Genomic DNA, 21,458 nt, shown 5'->3' with positions numbered 1-21,458 from the left:
AGCAATGAACCTAGAGTCGGGAAGACCTGGGTTCAAATCCACAGACACCTTGGGCAAGTCCCTTAAACCTCTAAATCCCTCAGTTCCTTAGTTGTAAAATGGGGATAAGAACACACCTACCTCTCAGGGTTGTTGTGAGGATTGAACAGATATTTGTACGAAGCTTTGCAAGTCTTAAAACATTGTATGTTATTATTATCATCATCAATATTTTCCATGGTTGTTGTTAGGATTAGATGAGGTAATATTTGTTTGAGTGCTTTGCAAACCTTTAAGCATATACGTATATATATATATATATGTGTGTGTGTATGTATGTATACACACATATATACGTACATACACACATATATAGATACATATATGTATATATGCTATCATTATTTCTAGTATTAATCTTTCAAGGTTGTTGTAAGGATCAAATGAGAAAACAAAAATATTTTGCAAACCTTCTATCAGAGTTATTTTTATTATGGGAATAGGAAAGGAAAGGAATGAGCATTTATTAAGCTCCTACTATATTCCAGGCACTGTGCTAAGCATAATATTATCTCAATATCACAGACAGTAACGATCCTTGTAGAAGTAGTACAAATGAGGAGATGGAGACGCAGAGCAGAGGTGAGATACGCCCGGTCCTTCTAAAAATTCCAGACTCGGGGGCTATGGAGCGGTGCCGACGCCCTCTACGCGCAGAGGGATGGATCGGAACACGGGAGATCGGCTCAATTCTCTTTCTCAATTAGCCCTCCATGTACGTGTCCCTGCAGTGAAGTAGGAGGACAAGTGTGTATGGAGAGCGTTCCGACCGGGCACAGAGGTAGCGGGGAGCCAGGCGGGCGCCCCAAGAAGAGGAGGAGGGGGGTTAAAAATAGCCGAGCCGGCTCTGAGCAGTTGCTGCAGTGTGGGTCCCTCCTTGCTGAGACAGAGAGGGAGGTCAGGCCGGGAGGAGGAGGAGGAGGGAGAGACTCCCGGGGTCTAGGAGGGGAGTCTAAACTTGGATGGCCCCTCATTCCCAGCTCCCGGGGGAGAGCAGTCAGCTGTCCCAGTCGCATTGCTTAGCAGGGTAGCTCATCAGCTCTAAAACACAGCCTGACTAGGGGAGATTGCAAAAGCTCCCTGCCTCCCCACCCCCATCCTGGCCAGCATCAAAGGACCTATAAGAGGAGGCGCCCTGCCCAGCCTTGGAGAACACCAGAAGTTTCTAGGCTCTGATGTTTATTTAAGCCGCTGCCTGGGCTGGGGAAAAGGACAGAAGAGAGAGACAGGCAGCCCTAAAAGGTCCCGGTGCCTACCTCTGCCTGCCTGCCTGGTCTCCAGAGACAATCCACCCAGAGGTCTGAAGGAGGCGGGGGGCTGAGCACTGCTGCCATCTGCAAGCCACTGGCCCCTTTCTGATCTCTCCCCTCCCTCTATCCCTCTTCCCTTGCCTGGGTTTAAATCCCTTGGAGAGTTTTGGCAAGAGGAGGGCATAGCTGGAGGGATTCCTGTCCCTCCGGTTTGGCACCCATATCCTCCCGCAGGACTAAAGCAGCCTCTCCAAGGGAGGATTCTGGTTTTGGGGAGGGGCCTTGGATGGTTATTTGCTGAGGAGCCACACAGAGACACAGAGGCAGGGCCAGAAGAGTCAACTGTAACTGGTGTCCTGTGCCCACAGTGCCCAGCTAGGGCTCTTGCCACTGTTTGGAAGTCGGAGGAGGACCGCTCTGCCCTGACCCAGGCCTACAGCCATGGCGGACGGCCAGATGCCTTTTTCTTGCACCTACCCTTCTTCCCGTCTGAGGAGAGACCCTTTCAGGGAGTCAGGCCTGTCTACCCGTTTGCTGGATGACGATTTTGGCATGGCCCCTTTCCCTGATGACCTGACTGTAGACTGGCCCGACTGGGCCCGCCCCAGACTGTCTGCATGGCCAGGTACCCTAAGGGCAGGCATGAGTCCCCTGGTCCCCAGCATGGCCCCTCCAGTCTATGGGGCCAGGTATGGGCCTGTTGAGAACCGTAGCCCACCCCCCTGCCCTGGGGAGCCTTGGAAAGTCTGTGTCAACGTACATAGCTACAAGCCTGAGGAACTGACTGTTAAAACTAAGGATGGCTTTGTGGAGGTATCAGGTGAGTGGGTGCTGGGTGGGATGGGGCCATGGGGCAAAGGGAGAGGGAAATGGGAGCCACCGAGGTAGGGGGACCAGAGGCAGAGAGAGGAGAAGGAAAGACAGTAAGTCAACAAGTATTTATAAGAGCCTACTGAGATAGAGATCGTGAAAGGAAAAATCTATCAATCAGTCAATCAACAAATATGTATTAGACACTTAATATGTAGCTGGCACAATTCTAGCTACTGGGGAAATAAAAACAAAAATGAAATGATCTTTTCCCTCGAGGAGATTATACTTTATTGGGGTGGGAACATGAGCACATATAAGTATACGGAGAATACATGTAAAATTAATACAAAGTGTTTAAGGATGGGGAATGCTGGCAGTTGGAGGAAGAGCTTCATGGAGAAGAAACAGAGAGAGAGGAGAGAAAGAGGCAGAGACGAGACAGAGAGACAGAGACAGAGAGAGACAGAGAGACAGAGAAAGAGAGAGAGACAGAGAGAGAGATAGGCAGGAGAGAAGACAGAGACAGAGAGAGAGACAGAGAGACAGAGACAGAGACAGAGGAGAGTAGAAAGAGAACCGGAGACAGAGAACTGAAATACACACATAAGAAGATGGAGATGATAGATTATTAAAAAAAAAAAAAAAGAACCTGCTTTTAGATAAAAGTCATAAAGGAAACTTGCCTAGCCCTGGCAGGGACAGGCCCTCCAAGTCCTTGGAATGACTTAAAAGCTTAGGAATTCCCTTGCTGTTGGCAGGTAGTTATATTCTAAATCCCTGCCTCCTCTCTGGGAGTTAAAACACCTGAGAACTTGGGAAAAGAAAGGAAGGGAAAGAATGTGAGAGTAGGGCCCTGGGATTTAGGGCAGGACAGAAAGTTAGAACTCATTGAAAGCAAGAATCCTCGTCTTTAAGATGACAAAATAGCCTGGGAGAGGTTCATTTTCTTGCCAAGGATCACACAGGCAGAATTGAAAGCCTGAGAATTGCTTAAGCCTGAAAGGTCATCTTTACAGTTGAGCAATCGGAGGCCCTGATTCTTAAAACTGTTGTGACCGAATTCACACAAATGGTCAGGAGCAGAGTTAGGATTCAGGCTTCGATCTTTGGATTCCAATTCTGGCGTTATCTTCCCCTCTGACCCCACCCCTACCCTGACCCTTGGCAGTAGGGGAGGATTCTAATTCCCATCTTCTAGCTCTTCATCCTCTATCCACAGTCCCATCTAGAAGGCACATTTTTAGAACCTACCCAACCTGTCCTTACTCAAAAGCTGACATTCTTGTTTTTCTGGTTGCAACCATCGTGGCTGTCTATTTTTGTCACCAGATCTACCACTTGGGAAGCAGAAATCAGCCCAAGGAAGGGTTAAGTCTGAAATGAGACAGGGACTGGACAGATCCAGGGCTGGGCCTTCTGTTTTGTTTCTGACCATTAGCTCATTTAACAGCCATTCCAGAAGTCGATTGTGCTTCCTCATCAATTAGTGGACCATTAGAGGGAGGTTGGGGGAGTGGAAAAAGGGTGAAGGGAAAGAGAGAGAGAAAGGGGGGGATGGGGAAGGAGAGACAGAGAGACAGTGACAAAGAGACAGAGACAGACAGAGAGAGACAGAGACAAAGAAAAACAGACACAGAGAGACAGAGAGGAGAAAAACAAATAAAACTGTGATCACAGAAACTCAGTAGCCAAGCCTTTCTCTGGGAAATAGTGCCAGGGCCCACCTGCTCCAGACTCACTTGAGCTGTTCAGACAGGACTTTCAAAGCTGCAGAGGGCAGAACGTAAACATCAGAGGCTTTGGACTATATGGGAAGGAGACAGACTGGGCTGGGTTGGGTAGGGCTGGGATTGTTTGTTGACGGTAAAGGAGTCACTTGGATTAAGCTGTTTCTGGTTGAATGGAAGGAACCCTGGGCTGGCAGTGAGTGGGCTGGTGGTGGGGAGGAAAACCAGGTCCCCTTTTGGCCCTGATACGAACTGTGTTTAGTTATCTGTCTATAAGTGAGTTATTGTAAGACTCAGTTTCCTCATCTGTCAAATGGAAACGAATGGAAGTCCCCATCACCCAGGGCAGCACAGTCCTTTGAAAGTATCATCTTGTATTAAACAATTGTATAAAGCAATGATAAAGAGCTGTACTTGGGCATCAGAAGACTTCAGTTCAACGCTTGCTTATAATGCCTGCTGGCAGTGTCAGCAAAGCTAAGTGGCTTGATTTCTCTTGACCTCAGTTTACTTAAATGTAAAGTGGAGAAAATACTTGTAACACTGACCTCACAGGGCTATTATGCAGCTCGAATGTGTAAATATATGTAAATCACTGAATAATATATGTAAATTATATATGTGAATGCCCAGGATGACTTTTTCTGTTCTATATATCATATATGACAGATGCATGGATATGAATATGTATATGTACACATTCAATATACACTCCTAGGGAAGGAAAACTGGCCTGGATAATAGTGGTTTGAAAGGAGAGGGGAGAATGCTAGGGATCCCCAGTGCTAGGGAGAGGAGCAAAAAATGGAGGAGGAAGGCAATGTTTATTTGGGCCACAGGTGAACACAAGGGCCAACTGGTGAAAAATGTAGGTACAAAATCCTGACCTGGGAATCCTGGCATCTGGGTTTGACCCTGGGCTCTGGCCCTGCCTCACTGGGTGATCTCAGACAAATACCTTCGAATCTCTCCGGGCTAACAATAGTGAACAAAGTCCCCTTGGAAATGATTAGGAGGGATAAGAACAGGTCAGTCCTTGGCCAGGGCTAAACCGGGGTCTAAGGTCATAGTAACTGAATTTTCTAAAGCCTGATATTACAGTTTACAAAACACATGGTTACAACTGAGCTTTCCAATCACCCTGTAAAGTAGGGCAGCATATATAGTATAATCAGCCGCTCTTTATAAATGAGGAAACCGGCTCACCGACAGCAGAGATTTAGAGCCAGACCAGATCTTCGAGGCAACGTTGAATTCATCGCTCTATTTTACAAATGAGGAAACTGAGGCCAGGCAAGTTTAAATGGCCTTCCCTGATTCACACAGCTCATAAGCATCTGAGGTGGAATCAGAACCTAAGTCTTCATGATTCTAAGTTATGGTGATGATGGTAACATTTATATAATGCTTACTGTGTGCCAAGTATTTTAGAATTGTGATCTCATTTGATCCTCACAACAACCCTAGGAGAGAGGTGCCATTATCATCCTCATTTTATAGAAAGTGAGGCAAACAGGTTAAGTGATTTGCCCAGGGCCACACAATCAGTAAGTGTCAGTGGTGGAACTTGTGCCCAGGTCCATCCCCTTGCCTCCACAGTCTCCCTCCCCATGGGGAAGATGCCAGAGGCCTCCATTTTCCTCTCATTGTCACAGGTCAGGCCACTGACTTATTTTTAACTAGAGTCCAGGTAGAAGGACAGCTAGGGGCACCATAGTGCACTAGGCCTGGAGTCAGGAAGACTCATCTTCTTGAATTCAAATCTGGCCTCAGACACTTATTAGCCGTGTAACCCTAGGCAAGTTATTTAAACCCAGTTTGCCTCAGTTCCCTCATTTGTAAAATGAGCTGGAGAAGGAAATAGCAAACCACTGCAGTATCTCTGCCAAGAAATCCCCAAATGGGGTTACTAAGAGTTGGACACAACCGAAACAACTGAACAATAACCAGGTGGAAGAGATATGAGGAAGAAGAAGGAAGCAGAAGGACTACCATTTGGTCACTGGTACAGAGAAGACAGCTGCCTCTTTTGAAATCTTGAGAGGAGTCTGCGTAGAGGAGGGGCAGTGGAAGGGGGAGAGAGCACCAGGGGATTCTCATGGGGAAAAGGAATCAGATATCTGGAGCCCAAGAGAGCTCTCGGTTGTTTGTTCCAGTTTTCTAACTGGGGCAGTAGAGGTAGAAGGAGGTTAAAGGGTCTCTGGTCTCTGGCTTCCATCATCTGCCCCTGGGAGAGGTCTGCAGATAGAGGACATCAGGTACACCCAATCCATAGAACTTCTCTCCCTTTCCTCCCCTGCTGCCATCCATCAGAAGGAACATTGTGGTCATTCTTAAAAGCTTCCTCCACAGCCTCTTCCCTGCCTGCTCAGAAGAAAGCATTTACAGGAATTAATTAGCTTTGTAAGGAAAAGCAAAACAAAATCCAAACTGGAAAAAGGTTTTCTTCAGATACCCCCATGTTTTCCCTAGTCTGAGAAGTCCATTGTGCTTTATTAACTGCCTGCCCACCATGTGTACAATAGTGTGTCTCTCACAGTCAGAAAGACCTGGGTTCAGATCCCTTCTGACACATATTAGCTGTGTGACCCCATGGACAATCACTTCAGTTCTCCATGCTCCCAAGCAAATCAAGAAGATTTTAAGTTTCAGAGAAGGTGCTAATCCACATTGGTAGAAGGAGTTTCCTCACCTGGAGGTACCTTATACTGATGAAATCCGAAGTCCTGTTCTAGTATATATCTTCTGTATTCCAGAAGACAATTCCCCTTAAAAAAAAAAAAAAAAAATCACTTTGTGCCTCAGTTTCCCCAACTAGAAAATTAGAATAAAGAGCCAAGAGTTCACTATGTTAGGAGTTAGGGATACAAAGACAAAAATAAATCAATCACAGTACCTGCCCGCAAAGAGTTTATATTCTAGGGGGATGCATGTACTCAAATAAATAAATGCCAGATGTATACAGTATAACACAAAGCAATTTCAAGAGGGAGAGAGTGCTAATAATGGGGAAAGGAAGCAGGAAGTTAATCAATTCATCAACAAGCATTTATTAAGCACATGTTGTATGCCAGGTACTATGGTAAGTGCTGGAGATTTAGAGACAATAATGAAATGGTGCTTGACCTCAAGGAACATGTTATATTCTCTTGGGGGGTGGAAGGGAAGAAGAATGGAAGACAAGAGGTGCCCTTAATAACTCAAATGATGATACATCTGGGTCTGCTTGCATCCATCCTGGGCCTCTCCATTGACCATGGTGATGATGCCAGTCTTTACTCATTAGAGCCAATTGTCCTCCGTGTTTTGTTGTTTAGTAACACCACTAAAGCTTTAGTCTTGAAAACATAGACCTTGGCTTTCATGGGAAGCTTGAGGGGGTCATTTTGCAATTTCCCAAAAGGAATTCAGCCTGCTTTCCTTCTATTCAATTCCGGGTCCACATCATTGTCCAGATGCAGTTTGTTCCAAATGTAGACTGTTGGACAAACTCTGTGTGGTATTCTTCCAAATTCGTGGTGAAATCTGGGTACTAGACAGTTATCATCCATTTGATCTTTCCTGTGTGGATGAGCAAGCCTCTTCTACAAGGCCAAACTGCTTTTCCCTCTTTTTTATTCTTTGTTATAAATTGTGACTCTTAAATGGTGGTGTGTGTGTGTGTGTGTGTGTGTGTGTGTGTGTGTGTGTGTATGTATATATGTGAATATATTTATCAGAAACTAGGTAATGTAAAAGTGAAATGTATCAATAGCAATTTTAAAAATTAAAATAGTCTCACTTTGGTGGGTATGGATAATGCTTGGGGAAAGCAAAGATTTGAGAAAGGGAGACTGATCGGGAGGCTTTTGTGCTAGGCTTGAGCAGAAGTGAGGAGGCTCCAGACTGGGGAGGTGCTTATGTGAGTGGGAGAAGGGGAGGGACAGCAGACATTCTCTTGGTTGTTGGGTGCCCAGAGTTGGAAGGAACCTTAGGTGCTTTTATTTTGCAGATGTCATCCAGAAGCTAAGAGTCAGTAATAAATAAGAGAGTGAAGAATTCTCTACTGTGGACATAATATCAGAAGCCCTCTCCCCGGTTATCACTGACTTAATTCATATGGGGAGGAAATAATATTTTCAATGAGTAAACAGGCAAAAAAAAGGAACTTTCAGGGACTAGGTTTAGGTTAATATTTGTTTTCATATGCCTTCTAAAGGCCTGGCCAAAAATAACAGCAGCTCATGTTTCAAAAAAATCCTAGAAATGTCCGGGCTGGGAGGGGCATCAGAACAGGGAATGTCAGAGCTGGGAGGGTCCTTAGAACAGTCAGTGTCAGGGCTGGGAGGGACTTTTTTGAGCAATCAATCTTACCCCTCAATTTATGAAAAGGAAATAGGCTAAAATACTTTATAGGTTAAAAAAATTATTTTTCACCTCATTATCTGCTTTGATCTTTAAAACGGTCCTGTGAGGTCAGTGAGAAGAGAGATAAAATCCACATTTTTATTATACTATAGGATTTACAAAGTCATGGGGTAGGTCATATAAGCATTGTCATTCCCATTTCACAGATAAGGAAACTAAAGCTCACTGATAATGCTTCTGATAAATGCTGAGAAGGAGAAGAAATTTGAAACCTGAGCCAAAGGGAGAGACTGGTCTGTCTGACCTTGGACAATCCACCTTGGTCTCAGTTTTCCCATCTGTAAAATGCAGGGGGATGGGATACATGAGCATGTAAGAACTAGCATTTATATAAAGGTTTAAGATTTACAAAGCACTTTACAAATATTATGGCATTTGACCTTCACAGCAGCCCTAGGAAGTAGATGCAGGTATTCTCATTTTACAGATGGGGAAACTGAGGCAGACCTAGGTTAAATGACTTGTCATAGACCTAGTGAGTTTCTGAGGCTGGATTTGATCTCAGGTCTTCCTGTCTCTCACCGTGACATTCTATCCATTGTACAGTTTAGGTTACATTGCTGTGTGTCCCCCCAGAAATGTTCTTCATCCCCATAGAAGCCCAGTCAATGAGGGATCTATTCTAACTCAGCTGGTGCTCATAGGCATGTTATCAGGGCCCAGAGCCCTATAAGAGGAAGCTTTTTTATGAGTATCTCATTGCTGCCAACAAATAGTCTTATAGAGTAGGCTTTACAGGTATTATTATGACCATTTTACAGATGAGGAGACTGAGGCGCCAGTGAGGATTAGCGATGATTCATTTTTAGGGCAATTAATTTTTTATTTGAGGGATGGACAGGCCACCATTTTCTAGTTGAGGAACAGAAAGGAATGAAGGTGAGTCATCAAGGGACCAGACCCTCCCTCCAGCTTTGGGTTATCTGTTAATGAGCAGCATGTGGCAATGGCCTATGTCAGAGGCACTGCAGGAGGACAGCTGTGCCAACCACATGGGCTGAAGGGTTTGGCACAGAGGGACCCTAACATGGCAAAAACAGAAAATAGCTCTGGGCATTCAAACTAGGCCATGTTCCATCCGTGCCCTGAGTGGATCTGTGGCCTTTGCTCCCAGGCGTGGGTGGCAGGGTTGGCCTGGCTCCTTGCGGACTGCAGCCCTTCCCTTGGCGCCTACAAGAGCCTCCCACCTGTTTACTGCCAGGGACCATCCCTTCCACCCCTCAACAGCCTAAGCTTAGAATATATTTTTGGCCAGGGCAAGTCACATTTTCCCAGGCAATCCTGTCTGTCAGAAACCAGAGAAAATTTACTTTCCATGTTATCTTCAGCATCAAGGGGATGACAAAGGGAAAGGAGAGATAGTGTGGAATATTTTTAAGCAATGGAATTTGAGGGTGTAGGGTTCCAACTCACCTCTAATATTTACCAGCAGTGTGGATCATTGGACCATAGATTTAGAGCTAGCAAGAACCTTAGAATCCCCTCATTTTACACATGAGGAAGGTCCCAGAGGTCACAAGTATTCACAGAATCCTAGATTTGGCATTGGAAGGGACCTCAGAGATTGTCTTGTCTGCTGTGCTCATTTTACAGCCAAGGAAACTGAGGCCCAGATTGGGGAGGTGATTTGTCCATGATTACTTAGGTCATAAAGTGGCCATGTCAGGATTTGAACCAAGGTTCTCCCTCACCAGATCCGGTGCTCTAGGTTGATGAAATCTCTAAGCCTTAGTCACTTCACCTGTAAACTAGGGATAAAAACACTCATAGTACTGAGCTCACTGGGTTGTGGTGGGATTCCAACAAATAATGTATAGGTCAGTCAGTAAACATTTATGAAGCACTTTACTAGGTACCAGACTCTGTTAACTGCTAAAGACAAAAAGGAAAAATAAACAAATAATCCATCACCCAAAAAACAAGTCCCTCAGGGAGCTTATAATCCATTTGAGGAGATAATATGTAAATAACAAATTACAAACAAGATAGATTACATATAGAGAAGATGGGTGGTGGTCTGAGAAAAGAATATTTATCATACTCTGTAAACTTTAAAAGTATGTCATCTGTTCAACCAACAAACATCCTTTTTGGGGAGAAGAGGAAAAGGGGAGGATGGGAAGGGGAAAGGAGACCTATGATTTCATAGGTTAGTGAGGTAAGAGTTCTGGACTATAATAATCAGGAAGGTTCTGGTTCCAATCCTGCCTCAGACATTTTACTAGCAGTGTGACGGTGGGCAAGTCACTTAACCTTTGCCAGTCTTGGTTTCCCCATCTGTAAAATGGGGATCATTCTTATACCTGCCTCAGCAAGGTAACATGTGTAAGTCACTTTGCAAACCTTAAAGCACTTTGTAAGTGCTATTACTATTAGGGGATTCCCTCTATTCATGCACATCCAGATCGACAATTGCTTTTCAATTTGTAGTCCTAGAGACATACCTGGGGCACCAAAAGTTTCAGTGACTTGTCCAGGGTGACACCATCAGTCTGGCAGGGATCTGACAGCTGCGCTGGTAAAACCCATTTTACTGGGTTGCCCAAGTTGACAAGATGGTGACTCCCAGGAATCATCCCTTGATTCTCCTGGAGTTGCAGGTCTCCACATCTTAACAGAATCATTATTCTGTGGCCAAGGTAGTTGTCTTTAGTCATCTGACAATGGAATTCTTCCTCTCTCCCGATTCACTCCCCCAAAGCCAAAAAGTGGGACTCCTTCCTATTGGTTACACAAATATATAAAAATCCACTTTCTTCAGTCAGCTTATTGAAGTAAGCATTTATTAAAAGAGCATACCATATGTCAGGCCCCTGTTCAAGGTACTGAAAGTACAGAGATCAAAATGAAACAAGCCCTGCCTTCAGGGAGCTTATAATGTGCTGGGGGAAACCACCTATATATATATATATATATATATATATATATATATACAGTAAAGGAAATGAAGGCTACTAGTCAATTAATTAATTTATTTAATTCCAACAGTGTGCCAGGGAGTGTACTAGGCTCTGGGTATGCAAAAGACAGAAAGGATCTCTTCCCTGCCCCCATAAAACTTACAGATGAGGAAACTGAGGCAGACCTAGGTTAAATGACTTGTCATAGACCTAGTGAGTGTCTGAGGCTGGATTTGATCTCAGGGTTCTTAACTTGTTTTGTATCATGGACTCCTTCCCCCTTTTGGCAGTCTGATGAAACCGATGGAACACTTCTAAAAATGTTGTTTTTAAATGCATACATTTTTTAAAAGAATTACAAAGGAAACCAATTATAGTCAATAAAGTTATTAAAATATCTTTACAAATAAATGGGTCAGTGGACCCCAGGTTAAAAACTCCTGTCTCAGAGACTTGGGTAGGGGTGAATGATAAAGAAATATCTCCTATCGAAAGTAGGATCTGAGCTGAGTCTTGAAGGAAGCCAGAGAAATTAAGAACCAGATTTGAGAATGGTGAATATTCCACTTATGGAAGATCACCAGTGTGAAAACATGGAGGATGATGGTGGAGTGTTGTGTTCAAAGAACTGCAGACAGGCCAGTGTTGCTGTCTCACAGAATATAAGAAGGGGGAGTAAAGAAATCCAGGAAGGAGTGGTCAGAGACACAGGAGGAGAAGCAGGACAGAGCAGTGTCCTGAAAATCCCCAAAGGAGAATGGACCCAAGCCTGTCATCAGTTTTGTTGTTTTCCTCTGTTTCCACTCCTACTTTTGTACAAATGCTATGCCAATATGGCTCAGGAGTATTGAACATAATACTCCAGTTGTGGTCTGACCACATCTGCCTAGACTCCTGGGATCATGATGACCAACTTTGATAGACTTAGCTGTTCTCAGCAATGCAAGGTGTAAGACAATTCCAAAAGACTCACAATGAAAGTGCTGTCCAGATCCACAGAAAGAACCGTGAAATCTGAATGCACATCAAAGCATACTGTTTTCTCTTTTTTTCCTTTCTCGTGGTTTTCTCCTTTTGTTCTGATTCTTTTTTCACAACATGACTAATGGGGAAATACAATGATTGTACACAGATAACCCATATCAGATTGCATGTCATCTTGGAAGGGGGGGAGGGAGGGAGAAAATTTAGAATTCAAAATTTTATGAAAGTAAATGTTGAAGACTAAAAATAAATAAATCAATTTTAGTAATATTAATGATAAAGAGAACCCTGGGATCATTCTAGAGCTGTAAGGGACCTCAGAGGTCACTTAATCCAACCCTCTTCATTATGCAGATGGGGAAGCCCAGGGTCCTTCTCACTTGTGTAAAAAGGACATCCAGATAGCAGTAAGTGTCCAAGGCAGGGTTTGAACCAATATCTCCCTCCATAACCAATGTTCTTTCCATGTCTCTCCACATAGATGCGTTTTTCCATCCATTGCTTGCTTATCTTTCCCAGTGAGTTTTATCACCTACCTACCATTTGTGAAGCACCTGTCTAGACACCATGAGGGGAGTAGAGAAGTCAAACACATATTCCCAAGTGGGTTTTTGTCATAGCTCTACTGACCTTGTATATTTGCCAGCGGGAAATGGGGTTTTGGGCGAAGGAGATCTCTGCTGATTCCCAAAGCCTTGGGCAAGGAGAGGCCTCCCTCGTCTTCTGGAATGATAAATCTCTGGGCACACTGACAACTTGTGTTTTTCTCTCCTCCAGGCAGACATGAAGAGAAGCAGCACGAAGGAGGAATTGTTTCCAAAAACTTCACAAAGAAAATCCAGTATGTATCTGCCAAAAGGTTCTGGTGTGTTCTGGGGGATATTCTTGGGTTCAGGTTGTCCTGAGTAGAACAGAAAGAAATAACTTCCCCAGTATTTGTCAGCAGAAGCCTTGGGTTTCCAGTCACAGCTCTGTTAGTCACAGGAAAAGAAAATCCAGAGATGAGATAGTCTCTTTAGCCTGGGTACGATGTGTCCTGAATGAGAAGAGCTGTCAGCCTTTCTGTCCTCTGCCCTGGAGGGATCATAGCTTGGAGAGTGGTGTTCAGGAAAGGGGCGCATTCAGAGCATGGCAAGGGGCCTAGAAATATTCGCACATGAGGTCAACCAAGGGAACTAGAGGTCATAGCTTTAGAGCTAGGAAGTCTCAGGGGCCACCTTCCTCACCGTCCAGGGTCAAACTGCTATTTTGTTGAGCAGCTAGATGGCATGGTGGATAGTGTCAGACTTGGAGTCAGGAAGACTTGCATTAGAATTGTGCCTCAGGAACGTACCGTGTGATGCTGGATGAGTCATTTAGCCTCCCTGGGCCTCAGTTTCCTCATATGTAAAATGAAAAGGCAGAAATAGAGAGCTGTTGAGGCCCACTTCAGAGAGTGAGGTGAGACCAAAAGACGGAATACAGGGGATGTAAATGCTCTCCAAGCACGATGCCCCTGCAAATTCGAGATAATGCAGGCTTCCTTGGGGATCAGAAATTCCCAGCAGACTGTTCTCTCAGCTCTTTCTGTCTTTGAGAGGTGATTTATCTTTGTGGCTTAAGGGGCCCTGCTCCATGAATAGGGGGCCAGCCTGAGCACATTCCTGCAGGAGATTATGGCCCCCAAGACATGAATGAGCAGAGCAGCTGACAGGCGGCACCTGGAAATTGGGTTAGGAGAGTGATAAACATTCCAGGTCTGGAACATGATATTCAAAGACTAGGAGCTGGGTGGAAAACAAAGGAATTAGGAGAAGCCTATGCTTGGTGGAACCTGGTTGCAAGACAGGCAGTGGGTGATCTGTGTATATCCAAGGGCTGAAGCTCCTGGAGCCCTCGACAGCATTCTCCAGAGAGCATCCATCAGAGCCTAGGACAGGGGACATCTAGATGGTGGCCTTACAGGAATAATAATAGTTAGCATTTATATTGTCTTATTATATTATCTCATTTGATCCTCACCACAACCCTAAGAGGTAGGTGCTGTTACCATTTTACAGATGAAGAAACTGAAGCAGATGGAGGTCAAGTGACTTGTCCAAGGTCACACAGCTAGGAAGTATTTGGAACAGAATTTGAACTTGAGTCTCTCCTTCTCTCTTTTCATCTCCTCATTCTGTGTTTCTTGCAAAAACTATACAAATCTTCAGGAGATGGAAGATTCTTTAATGATAGAAAAAGAACTTTGGATTTGCAGTAAAAAGAGCTAGGTTCATATTCCACCTCTTCTACTTAACTACTTGTAAGTCATGTCTCCCCTTCATGCCTCAAGTTATCGGGTACTTTCTGGCTCTAAATTCCATACAAATACACAGCACCTGTCTCGAGCATCTCCAAATTTGTTCAAACCAACAGCTTCCTTTCCTGCTGCCAAGTTCAGCCTGAGCAGGCTTTGAGCAGAGACCAAGGGCTCCCTGAGGTTGTTGACTCATTTGATCCCTCCTCTGAGGCAGTAAAACATTCAGCAGGGCTGGGGAAGGAGTGTCTAGCAGAAGGAGAGGGTGACCAAGCACCCCCTCCTCCCATTATGGATTTTTCCCTTGACCCACCCCCAATCCCCAGGTCAGAACTTTTCAGGGACTTAATCTCACCATGTCCCTTGGACAGGGACATACACATATATACATATAGAAGTAAGAAAACTGGCAACCAGTCATTCCATAAACATCAAGTGCCTACATGTTCCAGGAACCATGTGCCTGGACTCTCTTTGTCTCTGCCTGAGTCTGCGTCTCTTTCTATCTCAATGCGTCATTCTCCATGTGTCTCTCTCTGTCTCTCTATGTATATCTCTCAGTCTATATCTCCCTGTCTGTCTCTCTCCTCTCTGTCTTTTTTTCTGTTTGTCTCTCTGCCCCTTTTCTTTCTCTCTCCCCCTTCTGTTTTTCTGTCTCTGTCTCTCTCACTCTCCCCTACCTCTCTGTTTTTCTCTCCTTTCCCTCCTCTCTCCCTTCTCCTTTCCCTCTCCCTCTTTCCCTCCTCTCTCTCTCTCTCTCTCTCTCTCTCTCTCTCTCTCTCTCTCTCTCTCTCTCTCTCTCTCTCTCTCTCTCTCTCTCTCTGTCTCTCTGTCTCTCTTTCTCTCTCCCTCTCTCTCCTGTCTTTCCCTTCCCTTCTCTCTCCCTGCTCCTTTCTCTCTCCTCTCTTTCTTTCCTCTCTCTTCTTTTCTCTCATCTCTCCCCATGTAGGCTCCTAATAACTTTGTGCTGCCTCCTCCTCCTCCTCCTCCTCTTCCTCCTTCTCCTTTTACTCCTTCTCTGCTCTTGAAACTCTAATTTGATAAAACTCCAAACAAACAAAGGCTTTGTGACTCATTCAGCCACAGTCCCCTGTGCCTCTCTTACTGGAGACTGAGATCAGATGAAATGTGTCCCCATAGGGCAAATGAAGGGAAAATGGAGAGAGAGATAACTGAAGTCTGGAGAGGAGATTGATGAAAATCCTCCAAGGATTAAGACAAACCCTCTAGGGGAGGAGGAAGAAAAGATGGGGTGGGGAAGGAGAGGGGAGAAAGAGACAGACTATCTTTAAAAAGCTGCCTATTCAATTGATTTCCCCATGCAAATTGTCCTCGGAAAATGACTTTGTTGAAAATGTGCTTTAACAAGATGGAAATCTTGGAGTCGTCTAGCAGACTCAGATGGCTGGGATCCCAGAGACTGGAGGGGCAGGGCTGAAACTGGGGGACCAGTGGAGTCTTTCTCTCACTTTCCTATTCAGGGCACCATCAGTCTAGATTTTGAAGGACCCTTGGAGGTCATTTAGCCAAACTCCTTCATTTTGCAGATGGGAAAACTGAAGCCTTAAAGAGGCTAAAGGATTTGCCAGATGTTACATTATAAGGAAAAAGTCTCGGAGATGAGGTTTGAACCCAGGTCTTCTGATTTTAGAGTCATTGGATCAATTGGGGCAGCTAGGTGGTGCAGTGGATAGAGCACCAGTGCAGGAGTCAGGAGGACCTGAGTTCAAATCTCACCTCAGACACTTGTCACTCAACTAGCTGTGTGACCCTGGACAAGTCACTTAACCCCAATTGCCTCATCCTGGGTCATCTCCAGTCATCCTGATGAATATCTGGTCACTGGATTCAGATGGCTGTGGAGGAGAAGTGAGGCTGGTAACCTGCACAGCCCTCACTCACTCACAACAAAGTCAAGTGCAAGTCATGTCATTATTTCTCTGATGGCATGGTCTTCTTCAGCAACGATGAACACACACACACACACACACACACACACACACACACACATACACACACACACACACGCATTGGATCAATGAAATTCAAGTACCAGTGACCAAGTCTCTACTATATTCCAGGCAATGTGCTCAGTACTGGGGCTTCAAATACAAAAATAGAACACTTCCAGACTTCAGGAAGCTTACATTCCACTGGAGGAGAAGCTTGTACAGAGAGGAATAAATAAAAATATTATTGAGGGAGGTAGAGGGGAGATGTGGTCAGCATGGGCCCATGAGTCCACTCAGGTGCAGCCACTCCTCAGGTTAGCCTGGAGTGACTTTAACAAAAGCCTTGGGCACACACAATAAGGGTTCTAGGCTCAGTGGAAAGCATCCTAGCATCCTAGAGTCCCAGAACCTGGGTTCAGTTCTAGCTTTGTCCTGCTGCCCATGTGACCTTGGGCAGATTGCTTAATCTCTCAGGACCTCAGAAAAAGAGGCAGTTGAACTTGAACACTATGCAGATGATTCTTCTAACCTTTTAATAATAATAATAAGGATTAATATTTATATGACACCTACTATGTGCTGGCTTTATGCTAAGCCCTTTACAATTATTGTGTTATCTGATCCTCACTGCAGGCCAGAGAAGTCTGTACTATTAGTAAATAATATTAATAATGGCTTGCATGTATATAGAGCTTATTGTGTGCCAGGAGCTGTGCTAAATACTATACAATTATTATCTATTTATCTTTCTACATATTATCTACATATTTACAATATGATCCTCACAACCACCCAGGGAGATAGGTGCTGTTATAGTCCCCATTTCATAGATAAGGAAAACTGAAGCAGACAGAGGTTAAGTGACTTGCCCAGGATTACGCAGCCAGTAAGTATCTAGACTAGACTTGAACTCAGGCCTTCTTAACTCCACTCAATCCACTATACCGCATAGCCCTAAAGTCTTTCTGGATCTCCAGTCTCCCATTTCTAGCTGGCCACTGGTTATGATGACCTGATATCTCAAAGACATCTTACACTCAACATTTCCAAAACCACTCATTATGTTTCCCCAATAAACTCTCCCTTCTTAGGAATTTCCTTTCTGCTGTCCAGGGTGCTGCTATCCTCCCAGTCACCTGGGTTCTCAGCTCCTCAGACTCTCTCATGCCTTATAGTCAATCAGTGGTCAAGTCCTTAATTTCTAACTGTTTGAAATAAACTCCTCATCCTTCTTAGAACTCAGTAATTTACATTAACATGAGTTTTAAAAAATACTGAAGATATTCTTGTGGTCCTACTCAACCTTATCCTCCTTAATTTGGAGGAAACAAAAAAAAAGCCCACAATGATAACAAAATGATAACTCAGAAAATTACCACCACATTCAAACTAAGCAGAGATTCCCAGGGCCAAGACCAGTCTCTCTTTCCTGATGCTGTCCCCATGGATTGGAAACCTGTCTGCTCCTCTCTGCCTCCACCACTCAGGACCCTCAAAGTCTTTATCTATACCACCCAAGTGGATCAATCACAGGGTATGATGGGGGAGGGGAATAATTTGATCTTCTTCTGCCCCAGTTTCCTTATCTTATCATATAAATGAAGATTGACTTTCCTTTAAGGATATGTCCTAGCTTGAATACTTTATGATAAGGCAGCTTAGCAGTGGTAGAGTGGATAAAATGCTGGACTTAGAATCAGGAAGACCTGAGTTCAAATCTAGCCTTAATTGCAATGTGACCCTGGGCAAGTCATTTAATTTCTATTTGCCTCAGTTTCCTTAACTGTAAAATGGGAGTATCTACTTCCTAGGGTTGTTGTGAAGATCACATGTAAAGTTTGTAGCACAGTTCCTGGCACATAGTAGGTGCTATATAAATATTTATTGTCTTCCCTTCCACGATATAAATCTGTGTTAAGATGCAAGGTTGTAACTAGGGTGTGGTGATAGGGGTTTAGCTTCAAGGTCCTGAATGTAGAGGGCCTTGGAGCTGACAGTCCTAGCAGCCCCTTGTAAGGCTAATGTAAGCTCTTCTCCTGAGCCCCCCCACTCTCATCCCATATTGACCTCTCTAGCAGCAACTTAATCTCAAGTCTGGCTCCCTTTGGGGGCTGTGTCCTCTCAGAGCCCCATCTCCTTTCAGTTTGGTGCCACTTTCCAAAAAATGTCCTAGCACCACTGCCCAAATGTGAGGGTCTCTCGACAAGCTCCCAATGGCCAGGTCTTACAGCTACACAAATCACCACTTTGCTTTGCCCCTAAGTTCAATAGACCAACAGACCACCCCTCATAGCACAGATGTCTTGGTCTGGAAGCTCTCTCCAGGTGGGTGTTAAAAAAGATCCTCTTGGCCCCCTACCCAGTCTTCTCCTTGTCTCTCCTTCTCTCTTTCATTCCCTTACTAATCTCCTTGGCAGATGCATCAACTAGTGTGTCACCTGGGGTTGACCTAGCTCACAGAACAAGAAAAACAGCTTTGCTTTAACCACTTGGTAAGTGTGTGTACATGTACATATGTGTGTGTATGAATATATACATACATACATAACATGTGTATATACACACATATACACAGAGTACATATATACACACATACACATATATTTTTTAGAATTCTTCCATTTGAAAGGACCTTGCCAATGGACTCTGTTCTGGAATGATTTTCTGTTGGTCATGGTAGAAATGGGTCACTGCTAGGAGGAAGAGAGAAACCTTCCTTATACACTAAAACAAGCATTGATTAAACACCTAGTAATGCAAGACTTTGTACTTGGCCTGGGGAGGCATGAAAATGACAAATAGACTCTGCTTTTGAGAATCAGGGGGACACAAGGGACCTTGGAAGCCAATTCAATCCCCTCATTGTGAGGGGTCTGGAGTTGTTGAATGATTTGCCCAAGGGTCTCATAGCTAGCCAGTGTCAGCGGCAGGATATGAATCCAGATCTTTCCTGCCTTTAGCCCAGGGCTCCTTCCACCCTCTCCAGGCAGTCCCTTGAAGCCAGATTCGTTCAGTTCTGTGTTTTTCCTCCTAGACTCCCAGCTGAGGTGGACCCGGTGACAGTATTTGCTTCTCTCTCCCCTGAGGGTCTGCTGATCATCGAAGCCCCCCAGGTGCCTCCTTACTCTGCCTTCGGAGACAGCGGGTTAGGCAATGAGCTGCCCATCGACAACCATGAAGTCCCCTGCGCTTGAAGAGGCCTCCAAAGGAAGAGCTCTCATCCTCCTCTTCCTCTCCCTTCCCTCCCCCAGACCCAAGAGATTTCTCTCTGATTCCAGATGCAATTACGTTAGCTCAATAGAGGTCTATGTTGGATAGAGGACATTGTTTTTCTCTTCTTTTGATTGAGTGGGCCACCCATCTGGAAGCATCCTTACCCAGTGTGCCTATCTACTGATTACTGTCCTGCCCTGTCCCGAGGGCATCTGGCCTTCAGCCTCTCTCAGGACAGAGAGCCGACCCAGTACCACGCCAAGTGGGCCAGTGCCAACAGCCCAGCTGCTTGGTCCCAAACCCTGTACCCCTTTCCCAGGGCCCAAGGCTAAGCCCAGAAAAATCCCAAGGGCTAGCTCTCCTTAATTCCCCAGCTACTCCCTTGTCCCTCTATGTTCCTACCGGCCACCAGCCATCCCTCAGCTTCACAAAGATAATTTTTTAGAGGTCTTACATGCATTAAGTGTTTATCTGTATATCAGACCTAAGTTAGGGGGTGCCTTTTTTGTTCATATTTACTTTAAGTTAATTAGATATTTATGGAGAAGGGGCTGAATGGGGGGATTTTAGGCCTCCCTTTGGTCATTTGATGGCTAACTCTATCTTTGACCTCCTCCTCTGTCTAGTTCACCCCCCCCCCCTTTTTTTCAGGTCCAGGTTTTCCCAGGAGGGAATTGCCAGGTTTGGACCTTGTTCTCCGGAGTTGCCAGGAACCAAGTACCAGCCAGCCAGATAAACTGACAGACAGGCTGGGAACTTTCCACAATGTGACATGTCATGTGCTTGGGTGGGAACATTTCTATGTTGTGCTGGGGTTGTTTTTTTTTTTTTTTCCAGTTGTGCTCTTGTTTGAGGGGAAAATAACTTTATGAATAATAAAAAAGAAATTGATCTTCTTAGCCACGTGTCCTCTTGCCTTTCCTAGATACTGATCTAATGTCAGACAGGAGGGTTGGGATTTGGCAGAAACTGGGGAGGAGAAAGAAAGGCTGTGTTCATTGATTCATTCAGGTGGAGCTGATAGGAATTGTGCTATGTATCTAGGGGAACTGTAACTAGGGTGGGGTGACCTGGGCTTTGCTCCAAGGGAGCTGATGACACTTGCTGTCAAAAAAGCAACCACTTCTGGAAGTGGCCCATTTTATGTTGGACATCTTTAATTGGTAGGAAGTTTTTCCCTGACGTCAAGCCTACTTTTTTACCTCTTCTACCCATCACCCCTAGTTCTGCCCTCTGGGGCCAAAGAAAACAAGTCTAATCTGTTTTCCACATTCAAATATCTGAAGAGGGCCTCCCCTGCCCCTAACTCCTCTGACCAAGGAGGAACTCACAAGCTGCTTTCTGTCTACATATGTTCCTGAAGTTTTAATGGCACTGCATTTTTAAGAATCCTAAAATAAAGAAGCAGTTTTATTTTTATTTTATTTTTCAAACTTTAATTTATTTTTAGCATTTTTTCAAATTATGAGCCCCAAATTTTTGCCCTCACTCCAATCTTTCCCCCCTACCCATTGAGAATATAAGTAATAGGTCATCAATTATGCATGTAATCTCATTAAAATGTTTAATAGATGTTTGATTTCTTCATTTTTTCCACTACTGTCATTTCCCCAATGACCCCCCCTCCCCCATCTCCAACAGAACCTTTCATTTTAACAAATAAATATAGTCAAGCAAACAAGATGGATGCACTGATCTCATCTGGAAGCACATGCCTCATTCAGTCCAGGCACGCCACCATTTTTCTGCCAAGACCATTTGAAGACCTTTGAAAGTTACTGGATTGATTAGAGTTCTAAAGCCTTTCAAAATTGTTCTCCTTTACATCATTTTGGTCCTGCAGTAAATAATTCTGGTTTTACTCACTTCAGGATCTATCTGTTCATAAAAATCTCCCC

General features: G+C 44.5%; 1 protein-coding gene across 1 annotated transcript; it reads left to right on the top strand.

Moving 5' to 3' along the window:
- Positions 1-652: 652 nt before the first annotated feature.
- HSPB8 (heat shock protein family B (small) member 8) lies at positions 653-20,459 on the top strand. The gene is made up of 3 exons (XM_072600302.1): positions 653-2,109; positions 12,898-12,961; positions 19,382-20,459. The coding sequence occupies exons 1-3, from the start codon at positions 1,731-1,733 to the stop codon at positions 19,539-19,541; spliced, it is 603 nt and encodes a 200-aa protein (XP_072456403.1). The 5' UTR covers positions 653-1,730; the 3' UTR covers positions 19,542-20,459.
- The last annotated feature ends 999 nt before the right edge of the window (positions 20,460-21,458 follow it).

This window comes from Notamacropus eugenii, chromosome 4 (assembly GCF_028372415.1).
Source record: "Notamacropus eugenii isolate mMacEug1 chromosome 4, mMacEug1.pri_v2, whole genome shotgun sequence".
NCBI classification, from domain to species: domain Eukaryota; kingdom Metazoa; phylum Chordata; class Mammalia; order Diprotodontia; family Macropodidae; genus Notamacropus; species Notamacropus eugenii.
Note: the sequence above shows the minus strand (reverse complement) of the source record. Positions and strands in the feature narration are given on the sequence as shown.

What these genes read in the sequence shown, in the direction of transcription:
- HSPB8 (XM_072600302.1), top strand. Translation starts at nt 1,731, where the DNA reads ATGGCGGACGGCCAGATGCCTTTTTCTTGCACCTACCCTTCTTCCCGT. An exon ending in TGGCTTTGTGGAGGTATCAG is followed by an intron (nt 2,110 to 12,897) that starts GTGAGTGGGTGC and finishes TCTCTCCTCCAG; the next exon opens with GCAGACATGAAGAGAAGCAG. An exon ending in AACTTCACAAAGAAAATCCA is followed by an intron (nt 12,962 to 19,381) that starts GTATGTATCTGC and finishes TTTTCCTCCTAG; the next exon opens with ACTCCCAGCTGAGGTGGACC.